Source organism: Dasypus novemcinctus, chromosome 10, assembly GCF_030445035.2.
Source record: "Dasypus novemcinctus isolate mDasNov1 chromosome 10, mDasNov1.1.hap2, whole genome shotgun sequence".
In the NCBI taxonomy this organism is placed as follows: Eukaryota; Metazoa; Chordata; class Mammalia; order Cingulata; family Dasypodidae; genus Dasypus; species Dasypus novemcinctus.
In genome coordinates, this window is record NC_080682.1 from 110,494,384 (window position 1) to 110,509,074 (window position 14,691).

The following is a 14,691-nucleotide window of genomic DNA, read 5'->3' on the forward strand; positions in this document are numbered from 1 at the left end:
AAATAAAACCAGGTCAAAATTTGTTACAGAAAAAATATTTGGTGATTTAGGAAAATGTTCACAATAAAATGTTAAGTGAAAAATATTTGAGTAGCAAACACGTACAATAAGATTTAAAGATCAATCTTTGCATTTGGAAAAAGACCTTGACTCAAAGAGGGAAACATAAGAGACAAAAGAGTTTTTACGGGGAAACGGACTTTGGCCCAGTGGTTGGGGCGTCCGTCTACCATATGGGAAGTCCGCGGTTCAAGCCCCGGGCCTCCTCGACCCGTGTGGAGCTGGCCCATGTGCAGTGCTGATGCGCGCAAGGAGTGCCGTGCCACGCAAGGGTGTCCCCCGCGTGGGGGAGCCCCCACCCGCAAGGAGTGCGCCCGTGAGGAAAGCCGCCCAGCGAGAAAAGAGAGAGCAGCCTGCCCAGTAATGGCGCCGCCCACACTTCCCGTGCCGCTGACGACAACAGAAGCGGACAAAGAAACAAAAGCAGACAAAGAAACAAGACGCAGCGAATAGACACCAAGAACGGACAACCAGGGGAGGGGGGGAAATTAAATAAATAAATAAATCTTAAAAAAAAAAAAAAAAGAGTTTTTACGACTAAGATACTTCAAAGTGAGTCAGGAGGGCATTTCAGAGGTTTTGCTTATGCTTATGCATGTCTCAGGCAGATTTCACTAACTGCCACAGTAAACAAAACCATAACGGGGTGCTCCCAAGGGCTCTAGAGACATCCAGACACTACAGGCAAAGCACACGACCCCATGAAATCAGCACTGTGTCAGTTGGCCTTCCCTTGCAATATAAAATAATTTATTTCGCAAAAGTAACAGAGTTAACTCATTTATAATTTCCCAACACATGATTCTTTTACCCCTTTTATTTGAATCTACAATTAGCATTATACCCATTAAAATATATGCCCCAGAGACTTAAATCTTTGGTCTGTTCATGCTGGATGAGCGGCCAACACCTACCCTCCAGTTCACTGGACTCAACCAGGACAGCTAATAAAATGATTATGACGGACAAACCCCACCCCCAAAAACAAAGATTATCACAACTGTAAGCAAAACAGTTCCTTCCATCTGTCCTGTAAGATCTATCTCCCCCCACAACTACCACCAATTGAAGCAGAGTGGGCATCGCCACCCTCAAATCCTCAAGACTGAGGAATAAACAAACCTAAGGGGGGAATAAAACGTGGACCAAAGCAGACATTAGTATTGCTGTAATGGAAGAACCTGTAACACTGAAAGATAGTGGTTCCCAGTGGTTCTGTCGGGAGGGGAAGGAAAGAACAAGTGGAACGTAGGGCATTTTTAGGGGATTGGAATGGTTCTGCATGATATTGCAATGACAGACATAGGCCATTATACATTTTGTCAAATCCTATTAAAACTCTACAGTCAAAAGTATAAACCATAAAGTAAACTATAGACCTTGGTTAGCAGCAATGCTTCAATATTTGTTCAACAAGTGTAACAAATATACCACAATGATATAAGATGTTATTAACATGGGAAAATGTGGGAGGGGGCGGGGACAGGGTATATGGGAATCCCTTATACTTTCTATGCAACTTTCATGCAATCTAAAATTTCTTTATAAAGTTTATAATATTAAAAAAAGATCAATAACATGTCATTTATTGGTGAGGTAATGGGTGATATTTATTTTCCTTATAATTTTCTATGTATTTTCCATTTTTTAACAATAAATGTATTGCTTTTATAATCAAATAAAAAATAAATAAACTGTGCCAAACATACGAGTGTGCCTAGTATTGACCCCAGTCTTCAACTTACAGAAAATTTTAAAACGTACATATATATATACATGTGCACAAATTTATACACACAAAAGTAAATGTATGCACATATAGCTATACATATTCACTCAATACTATGAATGTATGCATGCACAGATGAATATATACACAATTATCTGAAATGTGTTTATCTATCTTGTGTATCTATCTACATATATATTCATTTATAAATACTGAAGTGGACTTTAATTCCAAACATTTGCAAACTCAGAGTTATACCACTATATATATACCTGGCACTTGTACACATCCAACTATATGCACACATAGTAACAGAAGTCCTAAAGATTTGGTTGCCAAGGCTTTCAAAGCCAGGTCTTAATCTGATTTCTCCATGACAAACGCCTTAAAACACAAGGTCTAATTTCCTGACTGGAAAACTTCCCATCCAACACCCTTCACCCCAACTTCTCCTTGGAATGACCCAGGTCCTCAGTAGGAGAAGTACAGACCCATCAGGACCAGACACGAGGAAGGAAATACTGCTGGGAACATGCATGGCCCTCTCTTCTGGGCACTACCACGGCAGCTTGAGCAAAGCTACAGTCTGCCATCCACACCATCTGTGCCCTCTGATACAAGCCAGATACTAGCTGGGGAAGCATCCTTCAAAACTAGCTAGTTAATGGTTTTCACCTTCTCCAACAATCCTGCCCTCTTAAGGAAACAGTACATGCACTGCAAAGAGAACCAAACCAGAAGTTGAAAGACCAACACTATCACTAACTTACCACTCTAGAAAGGCCCTTCCTGGCTTTCATCTCTGCAGAACAAGGGGAGGCTGGAAGCGGTATATACTTAGGACACTTCTTGTTCTAATATTCTAAGATGCTATATAAAAGGCAGATTTCCCAAAATTTAGGACTTCTGATAATTTATCCTAGGAAAAGAAAAATCTCTCTTCTATGGACAGAGGTGCTCTAAAGAGAGTTACTAGAAGCAAGTACTAAATTCAAAAGGTGCTGGTCTAGGAATTCAGAGATCTTGGTTCTAATCCCACCTCCACTTTTAAAAAAACTCTGAAAAACACTCTCTTATATGGAGAGTACATCTAAAGAACATTTATTATTACTGGACTGGTTTTCATTTGACTGATAAAAATTAGTCTCCTGAAGAAGAAACTGGGCTTGCCTACTTAAAAGACACATTAATGTTATTAAATAACTAATGATTTTAGCAACAGTGATGCTCATGATAGTGTACATTTCCATGCTGTTGTTTTACAACCTATAAAGAACTTTCACTTCAATTAGCTCATTTATTCCTCACCACAACCTCTTGAGATAGGAAATATTATTCTCATTTTGAGGTTCAGAGAAATGAAATGATGGTTAAACCTAGTATATTTGTATTAAACAAAACTGACAGGAGGTATCTGTAAAAAATATGAGATTTTTGTAAGAATTGTCTCGTGTGACTGTGGGGATAAGCTAGTCCAAATTCCATAGAGCAGGCCACAAGCTGGAAACTCTGATCAATTCCCCAGGAGAAGCTGGCTGGCTGAAGCAAAGGTGGAAATTCTCTTTTCTGGCTGCTGAATTATCACTTCATCTTTTAAAGCCTTCAACTGATTGGATGAGATTTCTCTCATTGTTGAAGGCACTCTCCTCAGCTGATTGTAGATATCATTGCAGATACAATCAACTTACTGACATTTAAAACCACAAAATATCCTCACAGTAACAGTAAAGACAGTGCTTCCTTAACCAAAAAACTGGGCACCATAAACTGGTCAAGTTGACACATGAACTTAAACATCACACCCAGTGAGTGTCAAAACCAAGATCTTCTAACATACAGCCTGTATTCTTTGTATATAATCCCAAACTATTTTTTTAAAAAACACTTGCAGCTTCAGAATGAATACTCAAGTTTGATGCAAAAACCCATTATATTGACTTTCAAATTCCACAATCCCATCTTAGTGAAAGTATCGCCTCCACTCCTTTTAATACTTTCTTTTCTCACCCAAGGCTACGAGACAGGCGATGCTTTTCCTTCCAGATCCTTTCCCTAGACTGCCCTGGATACAATCCCCTTACCTGTAAAACTCATATACTTCTGGCTGTTGGAGGTCTTCTTTGAGTTGTAAAATTCCAACACATCCAGAACAGCCTGAGGGTTTTTCTTCTGCTCTGACTTGGTGATATTTGATGTCTGAAGCAAACGGGCCCACTGCTCTGGCATCCCCTACAAGAGAGGCAGGCAAGGCTATCAGGAAGACATAGTCACAAGACACCCAGAAGGAAAATCAGAAAATACCTGCTAGTATAATATCTAAAGATGGGTTTATTAGTCACTCCCTTCTTTCTATGACCTCAGAGCTTACAAAAGCTTGTTAGAAAACCTATTCTCATTGTATTAGTTATTTCTTGAAATGTCACCAGGCTATAACTCCTTTAGAACAGAGACCATGTCTTATTTGTTTCTGTATCAATAGTGTCCAGCACAGAGCCTGCTGCCAAGAGGCTACATAACTGAGGTCTATTCAGGAAATAGAGATTCAAAGGCTTCTCTGGGAACAGTTTTGCAGATGAGTAAAGTATCTCTCTCATGACTACAAGGAGACAGTAGAGGGTGTCAAGCAAAAATAGAGGCATTAGGAAAGGACTGAATCCAACAGTATAAAACCAGAACTCTGAAAGACCATAGGCCTTGCTGGGACCCAGGACTCACCGTGAACTCCCCTGTGACAGCATCAAAACCAACATGAATAGTGTGTTCAAAATCCGAAGGAAGAGAAATTTCTGGCCGTTCCTTCTCCTTCTTTTTATTTGCTGCAAGAGAAACAGAGAAAGGGAACTAAAAAACAGTAACATTATTACATTTTAGGGCTTATTCTAGCTCTTCATTGAGTTGTTAAGTTCCCTTAGAGGAAAGGACTGTCTACTTCACAGAGTGCAAGAACAGACGTGTATTGGAGTAGATGTTTAATGACTTAATTTTTTTTTAAGATTTATTTTTCCTCCCCTGCCCCCAAGATGGCTCTCTCATCTGTCTGCTCATTGTGTATGTGCGTTGTATCTGCTCACTGTGTGCTGTGTATGCTCATCTTCTTTATGAGGCACCAAAAACTGAACCTGGGACCTCCCATGTGGGAGGCGGGCCCCCAATCAATTAAGCCACATCTGATCCCTGCTCATTGTGTCTTCTCATTGTGTCTCCTTGTTGCATCAACTTGTTTCCTTTAGGAGGCACCGGGAATCGAACCTGGGACTTCCCATGTGAGAGGCAGGTGCCCAACTGCTTGAGCCACATCTGTTTCCCAAGACTTAATTTTTTACTGAAAAATAAAGCAAGGGAGGAAAAGCAAGAGCATTCATCAGAGTTAGTCCTGGTTATATCACTAATGAGCCAGTTGATTCAGGGCAAGTCACTTCCTGTTTCTGAACCTTCGTTTCCCAATTTGAGTCTATAAAGACCCATCAGATTTGGCATCTTATGTTCCTTGAGTTTCCATAACCTGCATCCCACATGTTTGGTCCTTGATCACAGACTGCTTTAAAGTTTTCTAAATTATACAATTTTAGATTTGGAAATTGCTTTAATAATAAATAATCACTAATATTTATTTGGATGCTTACCACGTACCAGGACTGGTTCAAGTTCTTTATGTATATTAATTCAGTTATTCTTTTTTTTTAAAGATTTATTTTATTTTATTTCTCTCCCCTTCTCCCCCACCCCTGTCCCAGTTGTCTGTTCTCTGTTTCCATTTGCTACGCGTTCTTTTTGTCCGCTTCTGTTGTTGTCAGGGGCACAGGAATCTGTGTTTCTTTTTGTTGCATCATCTTGCTGCGTCAGTTCTCCGTGTGTGCGGCGCCATTCCTGGGCAGGCTGCACTTTCTTTTGCGCTGGGCAGCTCTCCTTACGGGGCGCACTCCTTGCGAGGGGGGCTCCCCTATGCGGGGGCACCCCTGCATGGCACGGCACTCCTTGCGCGCATCAGCACTGTGCGTGGGCCAGTTCCACAGGGGTCAAGGAGGCCCAGGGTTTGAATCGTGGACTTCCCATGTGGTAGACAGATGCCCTATCCACTGGGCCAAGTCCACTCCCCTACAAATTCATTTAAACCTGACAGAAACTCTATCAGGTACTATCATCCTTATTTTGCATATGAAGATACTGAAAGCACAGTTGTCCAGATCACATGGCTAGTATATGGCAGGGCCCAGATTCAAATCCAGACACTTTGGCCCAGAGCCTGAGCTCTTAACTACAATACGATGCCACGTCCCTGGGCTAAGACCTCAAAGGATCATAAATCCAAATACTTCTGGTCAGCTTCCACCCATCAAAGGTCTTGCATAAAGATCATGGTCATTCAGCTGCTTCTGACATGGAAGAAAAAGCTTCTGCTAAAAGGAGTTTTAGTGCTGAAGTATCCATTTTCTATGAAGAGTTTCAAGGTCTTGGTATTAGCCAGATCTCAGGTGAAACACTCAGCAGGTTTCCATGACAGAGCCCAGCTGAAACAGGCTTAAATACCTTCTGAGACTCAGCTAAAGAATCTTTCCTTTTAGATGAGGCACACAGAGTTAAGGTTTTGAACCTCTCCTACAGAAACAATCCTCCTTCTCTCAGAGAGGGCTCCTCCAACTTCAGTGCCTCACACGGCAATCTCATCCAAACTCCCAGAAAACTCCTCCATATAACCTAGAGCCACTGGGTCCAGAGGCTAACTGCAAAAACTACCATTTATATTGACCTATTACCATGTTCTAAGCATGTGCTAAGAATTTTGTGTGCATTATGCCCTCAAATATTTATGCAAACATGCAAATCAGGTATTAATATCCCCATTTTATAGATAAGGAAACTTCAGTACTTCCTTTTAGTATCTTGCTTGACCTCTCTTGAGTTTCAGTGATAATTGTGCCCCCTAAGTATTAGGATTTGGCCATTCCAGGAAAACCAGAGGCACTATGCAAGCTTTTGAAGCAGGACAAGAATATCCCCTTTTTAAGAAAACTCAGCAAGGAAAGCCTAGCAGCCCTGAGTCTCTGGTCTTCTCCATCAGCAAGACTTCAAGGAAGACATCAGAGATTTTCTCAGAGCACAAGTTATTCTCCTGTGTAACACAGTTAATGCACAAAACCCAGTGGTTCCAGGACAACCTGAAATTTCCCTCCTAGCAATGTACAGGATCATAGACCAACAAGCTCGGGGTGAAAGATCGGAAGCCCAGAATTCACGTCTAACAGAAACTCACTGGGCAGTGTCCAATAACTTGGCTGAGGTCAGCCAAGGGCTGAATGCCAGGCTTGCCTGGATCTATCTTTAGAGATCAGATTAAAAGTACTGCTTTATGTTCCTAAATTCCCTCTGACCTAGCTTACATTTTAAAAAAAGAGAGAAATAGCTGATATCAGTTACCTAAACCTCACACATGGAGGAACTAGAAAAAGGGAAAACTAAGCCCAAAGTGAGTAGAAGGAAGGAAATAATATAGAATAGAGCAGAGATAAATGGAATAGAGAATAGAAAAACAAAAGAATCGATAAAACCAAAAGTTTGTTCTTTGAAAAAATTGACACAACTGACAAACCTTTAGCTAGACTGATAGAAAAAAAAATGAGCAGGTAAATAACTAAAATCAGAAATGGATGGCAGGGACATTACTATCAACTCCACAGAAATAAAAAGGATTATAAAAGGATAACAACTGTATACCAACAAATTAGATAACCTAGATGAAATGCACAAATTCCTACAAACACACAAATTACCTCAACTGAAATCAAGAAGAAATAGAATACCCCAACATACCAATAGCAAGTAAAGAGATTAAATCAATAATCAAAAACCTCCCAATGAAGAAAAGTCCAGGACGAAGATGGCTTCACTGGTGAATTTGAGGAGACATTCAAAGAAAATTACAGACTAATGTCCTTTATGAACAGTGCGTTAGAGTCAGGCTTCTCTAGGGAAATACTCAACAAGAGATATCTGTCAATAGTATGCAATTCTATAAGAGTCTCTCATGCAACCGTGGGGACACACAAGTCCAGGTTCCGCAGGCAGGCTGCAACCAGGGGCTGCAATGAAAGTCCAATGAAGGTTCCTGACGAGTTCTGGGAGATTCTGGCTGTCCAAAGACGAGCTGGGAAATTCTCTCTCAATGCTGAAATCACTTCCCCTTTTAAAGGATTCAACTGATTGGGTTAAGCATCACTCATTGCTGATGGCAATCTCCCCGCTTGAAGTAATTATAACCAGCTATCTATGATTTACCACTGCAGTAAAGTAAATGGTGACCAAAGTCCATAAATGCCCTTGTATTACAGTTAGCCCAGTGCTTGCTTGACGGAACAACTGGGCACAATTACCTGGCCAAGTTGACACAATAGCCTAACCATCACAAACAGTTTCAAAAATCTTCAACAAAATACAAGTAAAACAAATCCAACATCACATTAAAAGGACTGTATACCATGTTGAAGTGGGATTTATCCCAGGAATACAAGGGTGGCTAATCCTTGCATTAAGAAGACAATCAAACAAGATAATATGTCGCATTAGCAGAAAGAAGGAAAAAAACATATGATCATCTCAACCAGCACAGAAAAGGTATGTAACAAAACCCAGCACCCCTTCTTGATAAAAAAAATTCACAAAACTAGGAATAGAAGGGAACTTCCTCAAAATAATCAGAGGCATATATGAAAAACCAACACCTAACATCATACCCAATGGTGAAAGACTGAAAGCTTTCCCCCTCAGATCACGAACAAGACAAGGATGCTCTATTTCATCCCTGATATTCACCATTGTCCTGGAAGTTGTAGCCGGAGCAGTTAGGCAAGAAAAAGAAATACAAAGTGGAAAGAGTAAAACTATCTCTATTTGCAGAGGAAATAATCCCATATAGAGAATATCCCAAAGAATCCACAAGAAAGTCTACTAGAGCTAATAAAATCAGCAACGTTGCAGAATATAAGATCAACACACAAAAATGAGTTGTGTTTCAATATACCAGTAATGAAAAAATGAAAAGGAAGTAAAGAAAAGAATTTCATTTATAATAGCACCTAAAAGAATAAAATGTCTAGGAATAAATTTAACCAAGGATGTAAAAAGACTAAAAACTACAAAACACTACTGAAAGAAACTAAAGGAGACCTGAGTAAATGGAAAGATATCCCATATACATTGGTTGGAAGACTTATTATTATTAAGGTGTCAATATTATTCAATGCAGTTTACAGACTCAAAGCAATCTTGATTCCAGCAGCCTTTCTGGCTACAAAAGCTACAATAAGTAATCAAAACAGCATGGTATGGGAAGTGGATGTGGCTCCCTGCTTCCTACATGGGAGGTCTTGGGTTTGGTTCCCAGTGTCTTCTGAAAACAAAAAAAAAAAACAACCAAACAAATGAAAAAAAAACAACTCAAGGGAGCTGATGTGGCTCAGTGATTAAGCACCAGGTCCTGGGTTCAGTCCCCAGCATTAGTACCTCAAAAAAAACAAACAAAAAACCTCAGCACGGTACTAGCACAAAGACAGTCATATGGACAAATAGAACAGAATTAAGAGTTCAGAAATAAACTCATACATCTAAGACCAATTGAAGGTGCCAAGTCCCCTCAAAAGGGAAAGAATATAAGACACAAAACTTTAAAACTCTTAGAAAGAAAACATAGGAGTAAATCTTCAGGACCTGGTATTAGGTGATTCATTCTTAGAGATGACATCAAAAGCAGGAACAACAAAAGAAAAAATATAATAAATGAGACTTCATCAAAATTTAAAACTTTAGGTCATTAAAGGACATTATCAAGAAAGTAAAAAGACAACCTACAGAATGAGAGAAAATACTTAGAAATCATATCTGTTGATGGAGTTTAATATTCAGAATATATAAAGAACTCCTACAACTCAAGACAAACAGCCCAATTTAAAAATGGGAAAAGGGCTTGAAGAGATATTTCTCCAAAGAATATATACAGATGGCCAATAAGCACATGTAAAGATGTTCAACCATGACCATTAGGGAAATGTAAATCAAAAGCGCAATGAAGAGAGCACTTCACACCCACTAAAAAGGCTAGTAATTAAAAAACAGAAAATAACAAGCATTGGTGAGGATGCAAAGAAATTGGAACTCTTGTGCATTGTTGGTGGGAATGTAAAATGGTGGAGCCACTATGGAAAACAAGTTAATGGTTCCTCAAAAAATTAAACATATAATTACCATATGACCAAGCAATTCCACTTCTAGGGATATATCCCAAAAAACTGAAAGCAGGAACTTAAACAGATATTTTATACTAGATTTCACAGTAACATTATTCACAATAGGCAAAAGAGGGAACCAACCCAAGTATCCACCGACAGACGAATGGATAAACAAAATGTGGTATATACATACAATGAAATAAAATACACCCATATAAAGGAATGAAGTTCTGATATTTGCTACAACACAGATGAACCTTGAAAATATTATATGTTAAGCGAAATAAGCCAAACACAAAAGACCAAAGACTGCATGATTTCACTTGTATTCAGAGATAGAATATAAATTAGAGTTCACCAGGAGCTGGGGAATTGGGAGTTATTGCTTAATGGAATTATTGCTTAACAGAGTTTGTTTCGGGTGACGAAAAGTTTTAGTAATGGAAGTTGGTAATGGTAGCACAATATTGTAAAGGTAATTAATGCCACTAAAATGTACATATTAAAATGGTAAAAATGGCAAGTTTTATGTTAAATACGTTACCACAAAAAAAAGTTGGAGGGAAAAACTATAATTTTTATATTTTTAAATGGTCTAATACATTTACATATATATGGAAGAACAATATTATTTGTTTTATTTAGACTTTTTTTCTAACAAATCAATTTTATTGATACATAATAAAGCTTAAATCCATCCAAAGTATACAATCAATGGTATGTGGTATAATCACATAGCTGTGCATTTAACACTGCAATCATATTTAGAGCACTTTCATTATTCTAATAATAATAAAAATAATAAACAAGAAACAAAAACTCATCATCTCAAGCTTCCCCTGCCATATATAAGTGCTATTCTGTTTCTGTCTCTCTAGTTTATTTTTATTTATATTTTGTAAAAATAGTCATATATGCAATATCACTCATATTCATATCTCAGAGTATTTCACTATGTTATACTGTCCCATGTTAGTTTTTAGCTTTCCTTCTAGTAATACACATGACCTTAGATTTAACCTCCCAACCACTGTCAAACCCATATAATAGCTCTGCTAGTAATAAACACTATGATGTACTCCCATTTCTGTTCATTTCCTAAGATTTAAAAACAACCTTTCTACCAATTCTGCATAGTTTAATCCTAAGCTTTCCATTCTCTACCCTCATTTTATTTTCTGGTGACCTATATTCTAATTATTAACTCCATGAGTTTATACAATGTATTTAATTCACAGTAGTGCAATCATACAGTATTGTTTTGTGTCTGCCTTGCTTCACTCAACATAATTAATGTCTTTCAGGTTCATCCAGGTTGTCATGTGCTTCATGACTTCATTTCTTCTTATAGATGCATAATATTCCATCACGTGTTTATACCACAATTTGTTGATCCATTTATTGGTTGGTTTCCAACTTTTGGCAATTGTGAATAACACTGCTACAAACATCAGCGTGCAGATATCTGTTGGTGTCACTGCTCTCAGGTCTTCAGGTATATATCTAATAATGGTATTGCCAGCTCACATCGCAAGACTATATTCAATTTCCTTAGAACTGCAAAACAGTCCTCCACGGTGGCTGTAGCATTCTACATTCCCACCAACAGTGAATAAGTGTTTCTCTCTCTCCACATCCTCTCCAACATTCACAGTTTTCCAATGTTTTAATAGTGGCCAGTCTAATGGGTGAAATGATATCTCATTGTTTTTTATTTATATTTCCCTAATCGCTAGTGATACTGAACATTTTTTCATGTGTTTTTTCACAATCTTTATTTCTTCTTTGGACAATTGTCTTTTCAAGTCTTTTGCCCATTTTTTAATTGGGTAGCTTGTCTTTTTATTGTTGAGTTGTATGCTCTTTACATATCATGGACAGCAAACCCTTATCCTCTATTTGATTGCCAAATATATTCTCCCATTGAGTCAGCTGCCTTTTCACCCTTCTGACAAAGTCCTGGGAGGTGCAAAAATGTTTGAGGAGGTTTCATTTATCTATTTTTTCTTTTGTTGCTTGTCCTTTGGGTGTAAGGTTTAAGAAATTACCGCCTACCACAAAATCTTGAAGATGCTTTCCTACATTTTCTTATGAGAGTTTTATGGTTGTCACTTTTATATTTAAGTCCTTGAACTATTTTGAGTCAATTTTGTGTAAGAGGTGAAACAGAGGTCTTCTTTCTTTCTTTTGGATATAGCTATCCAGTTCTCCCAGCACCTTTTTTTGAACAGACTGTTCTGGCTGAGCTGGGAGGGCTTGACAGCCTTGTGAAAAGTAACTTGACCATAAAGATGAGGGTCAATTTCTGATTCTTGATTGGGTTCCATTGGTCCATCTGCCTGTTTTTATGCCAAAAGCATGCTATTATTACTTCTGTAGCTAAGTAATACGCTTTAAAGTCAGGAAATTAAAGTCCTCCAACTTCATTCTTCATTTTTAAGACATTTTTGGCTATCTGAGGACCCTTACCTTCCAAATAAATTTGATAACTGGCTTTTCCATTTCTGCAAAAAAGGTTGTTGGGATTTTTATTGGGATTGAGTTGAATCTGTAAATCAGTTTGGACAGAATTGAAATCTTAATGATATTTACTCTTTCAATCCATGAACACGGAAAGTCCTTCCATTTATTCAAGTCTTCTTTGGTTTCTTTCAGCAATGTTTTGAAGTTTTCTGAATACAGGTCCTTTATGTCTTTGGTTAAATTTATTCCTAAATATTTGATTGTTTTAGTCACTATTATAAAATGTAATTGTTTTCTGATTTCCTCCTCAGATTGCACATCAGTAGTATATAGAAATGCTATTGATTTTTGTGTATTAATCATGTATCCACCGCCACTTTGCTGAACTCATCAATTAGTTCTAGTAGCTTGGTTGTGGATATTCCAGAATTTTCTAGACGTAGGATCATATCACCAGTGAATAGTGAAAAATTTTACTTATTCCTTTCCTATTATTAGGAAATAACAGGAAATAATGCCTTTTATTTCTTTATCTAGGTTAAATGCTCTAGCTAGACCACCTAGCACAATATTGAATACCTGTGATGAAAGTGGGCATCCTTGTCTTGTCCTGCTCTCAGTGCAAAAGCTTTTAGTCGTTCATCATGAAGTACAATGCTGGCTATAGGTTTTTCATATATGTACTTTACCAAGAAAAAAAGGGATACAGTTATCAATAGGTCCACTTATGTCTCAGGGGCGGAACCTCCTGCCCTGCCCGGGACCGGTTAGTACTCCAACACGTTCACACGTTTGTAGAACTGACACCATAATGCTAACAATTCTTTTTAAAAATAAAGAATTCAATTGAAAAAAAATATATATATATATGTACTTTACCATATTGAAATAACTTCCTCCTATTCCTATCTTTTGGTGTGTTTTTATCAAGAAAGGGTGCTGTATTTTGTCAATGGTCTTTTCCGCAGCAATCAAGAGGATCATGTGATTTTTCTTCTTCAATTAATCAATGTGGTTTATTACTCTAAATGATTTGTGTTGACCCACCCTTGCATACCTGGGATAAAACTCACCTGATCGTGGTGTATAATTCTTTTAATGTGCTTTTAGATTTGGTTTTCAAGTATTTTGTTCAGGATTTTTGCATCTATATTCATTAGGGATATTTATCTGTAATTTTCTTTTTTCATAGTATCTCTATCCAGTTTTCATAATAGGGTGATGTTGGTTTTACTGAATGAGTTTGGTAGCATTCTTTCCTGTTCAATTTCTTGCAAGAGCTTGAGCAATATTAGTATTAGATCATTTTTAAATGATTGGTAGAATTTACATATGAAGCCATCTGGTCCTGGGTTTTTCATCTTTGGGAGGTTTTGATGACTGTTTAAAACTCTTCACTTGTGATTGGTTTGTTGAGGTTTTCTATATCTTCTAGGATCAGTGTAGGTGGTTCATGTTGTTCTAGGAATTTGTCAACCTTGTCCACATTGTCTAGTTTTTTAGCATACAGCTGTTCATATTTTTAATATTTGTATATTATATCATATCTTAGTACATAATATCTTTTGTATATTATTAATATCCTATATAATACCCCAAAATTATCTTGGAAAGTCAAATACAGAAGGAATTTCAGTAATGGAGACCCAGAGAGGGTGGCCCAGGGAAATGAAATTACTTAACACACAAGCACACAAGTAATGCTGAAATCAATGCTGCACCCACTGGGCACTTTTCACCCAGCAATTTGTGCCCATACCTCACATATTCTCACTTCCAAGCTTTTGTTTGCTTTTACATCCCCTTCCTCAGAATGCTCTCCCTTTTGTTTTCCCTGTCAAAATCTCAGACATCTTTTAAGGACTGGTTTAAGTTCCACTCCTTCCAGGAAGAATTCCCAGGTCTTTCCCCTTTTTGTGAATTCCCATGGCACTGAGTCCATTACACATCACATAGTCATTTCCTACATTGTATGATTCCTTGATGTTTTGAAGATCTACCTTCTTACTTAACACATAAGTTCCTTAAGGGCCAAAATCATGGCTCCTAATTATGATCTTTGTATTTCTGAGCTCGAATAGGACCCAGCATACAGCTAACTTAGTTCAAGAACACTCTAGGGGCAGTGGACTTGGCTCAATGGATAGGGCATCCATCTACCACATGGGAGGTCTGAGGTTCAAACCCGGGGCCTCCTTGATCCGTGTGGAGCTGGCCCAA

At 38.1% G+C, this 14,691-nt stretch overlaps 1 protein-coding gene across 7 annotated transcripts in view; it reads right to left on the bottom strand.

The window, feature by feature from the left end:
- PAK1 (p21 (RAC1) activated kinase 1) overlaps positions 1 to 14,691 on the bottom strand; it is a 169,225-nt gene that overhangs the window by 55,532 nt on the left and 99,002 nt on the right. For all 7 annotated transcript variants that reach the window (XM_012528181.4, XM_058306030.2, XM_012528183.4 and 4 more), the window contains 2 exons: positions 4,505 to 4,605; positions 3,871 to 4,018 (listed from right to left, as the gene is read on the bottom strand). In XM_012528181.4, the coding sequence (XP_012383635.1) occupies positions 3,871 to 4,018; positions 4,505 to 4,605 (249 nt within the window). The remainder of the gene's footprint in view (positions 1 to 3,870; positions 4,019 to 4,504; positions 4,606 to 14,691) is intronic.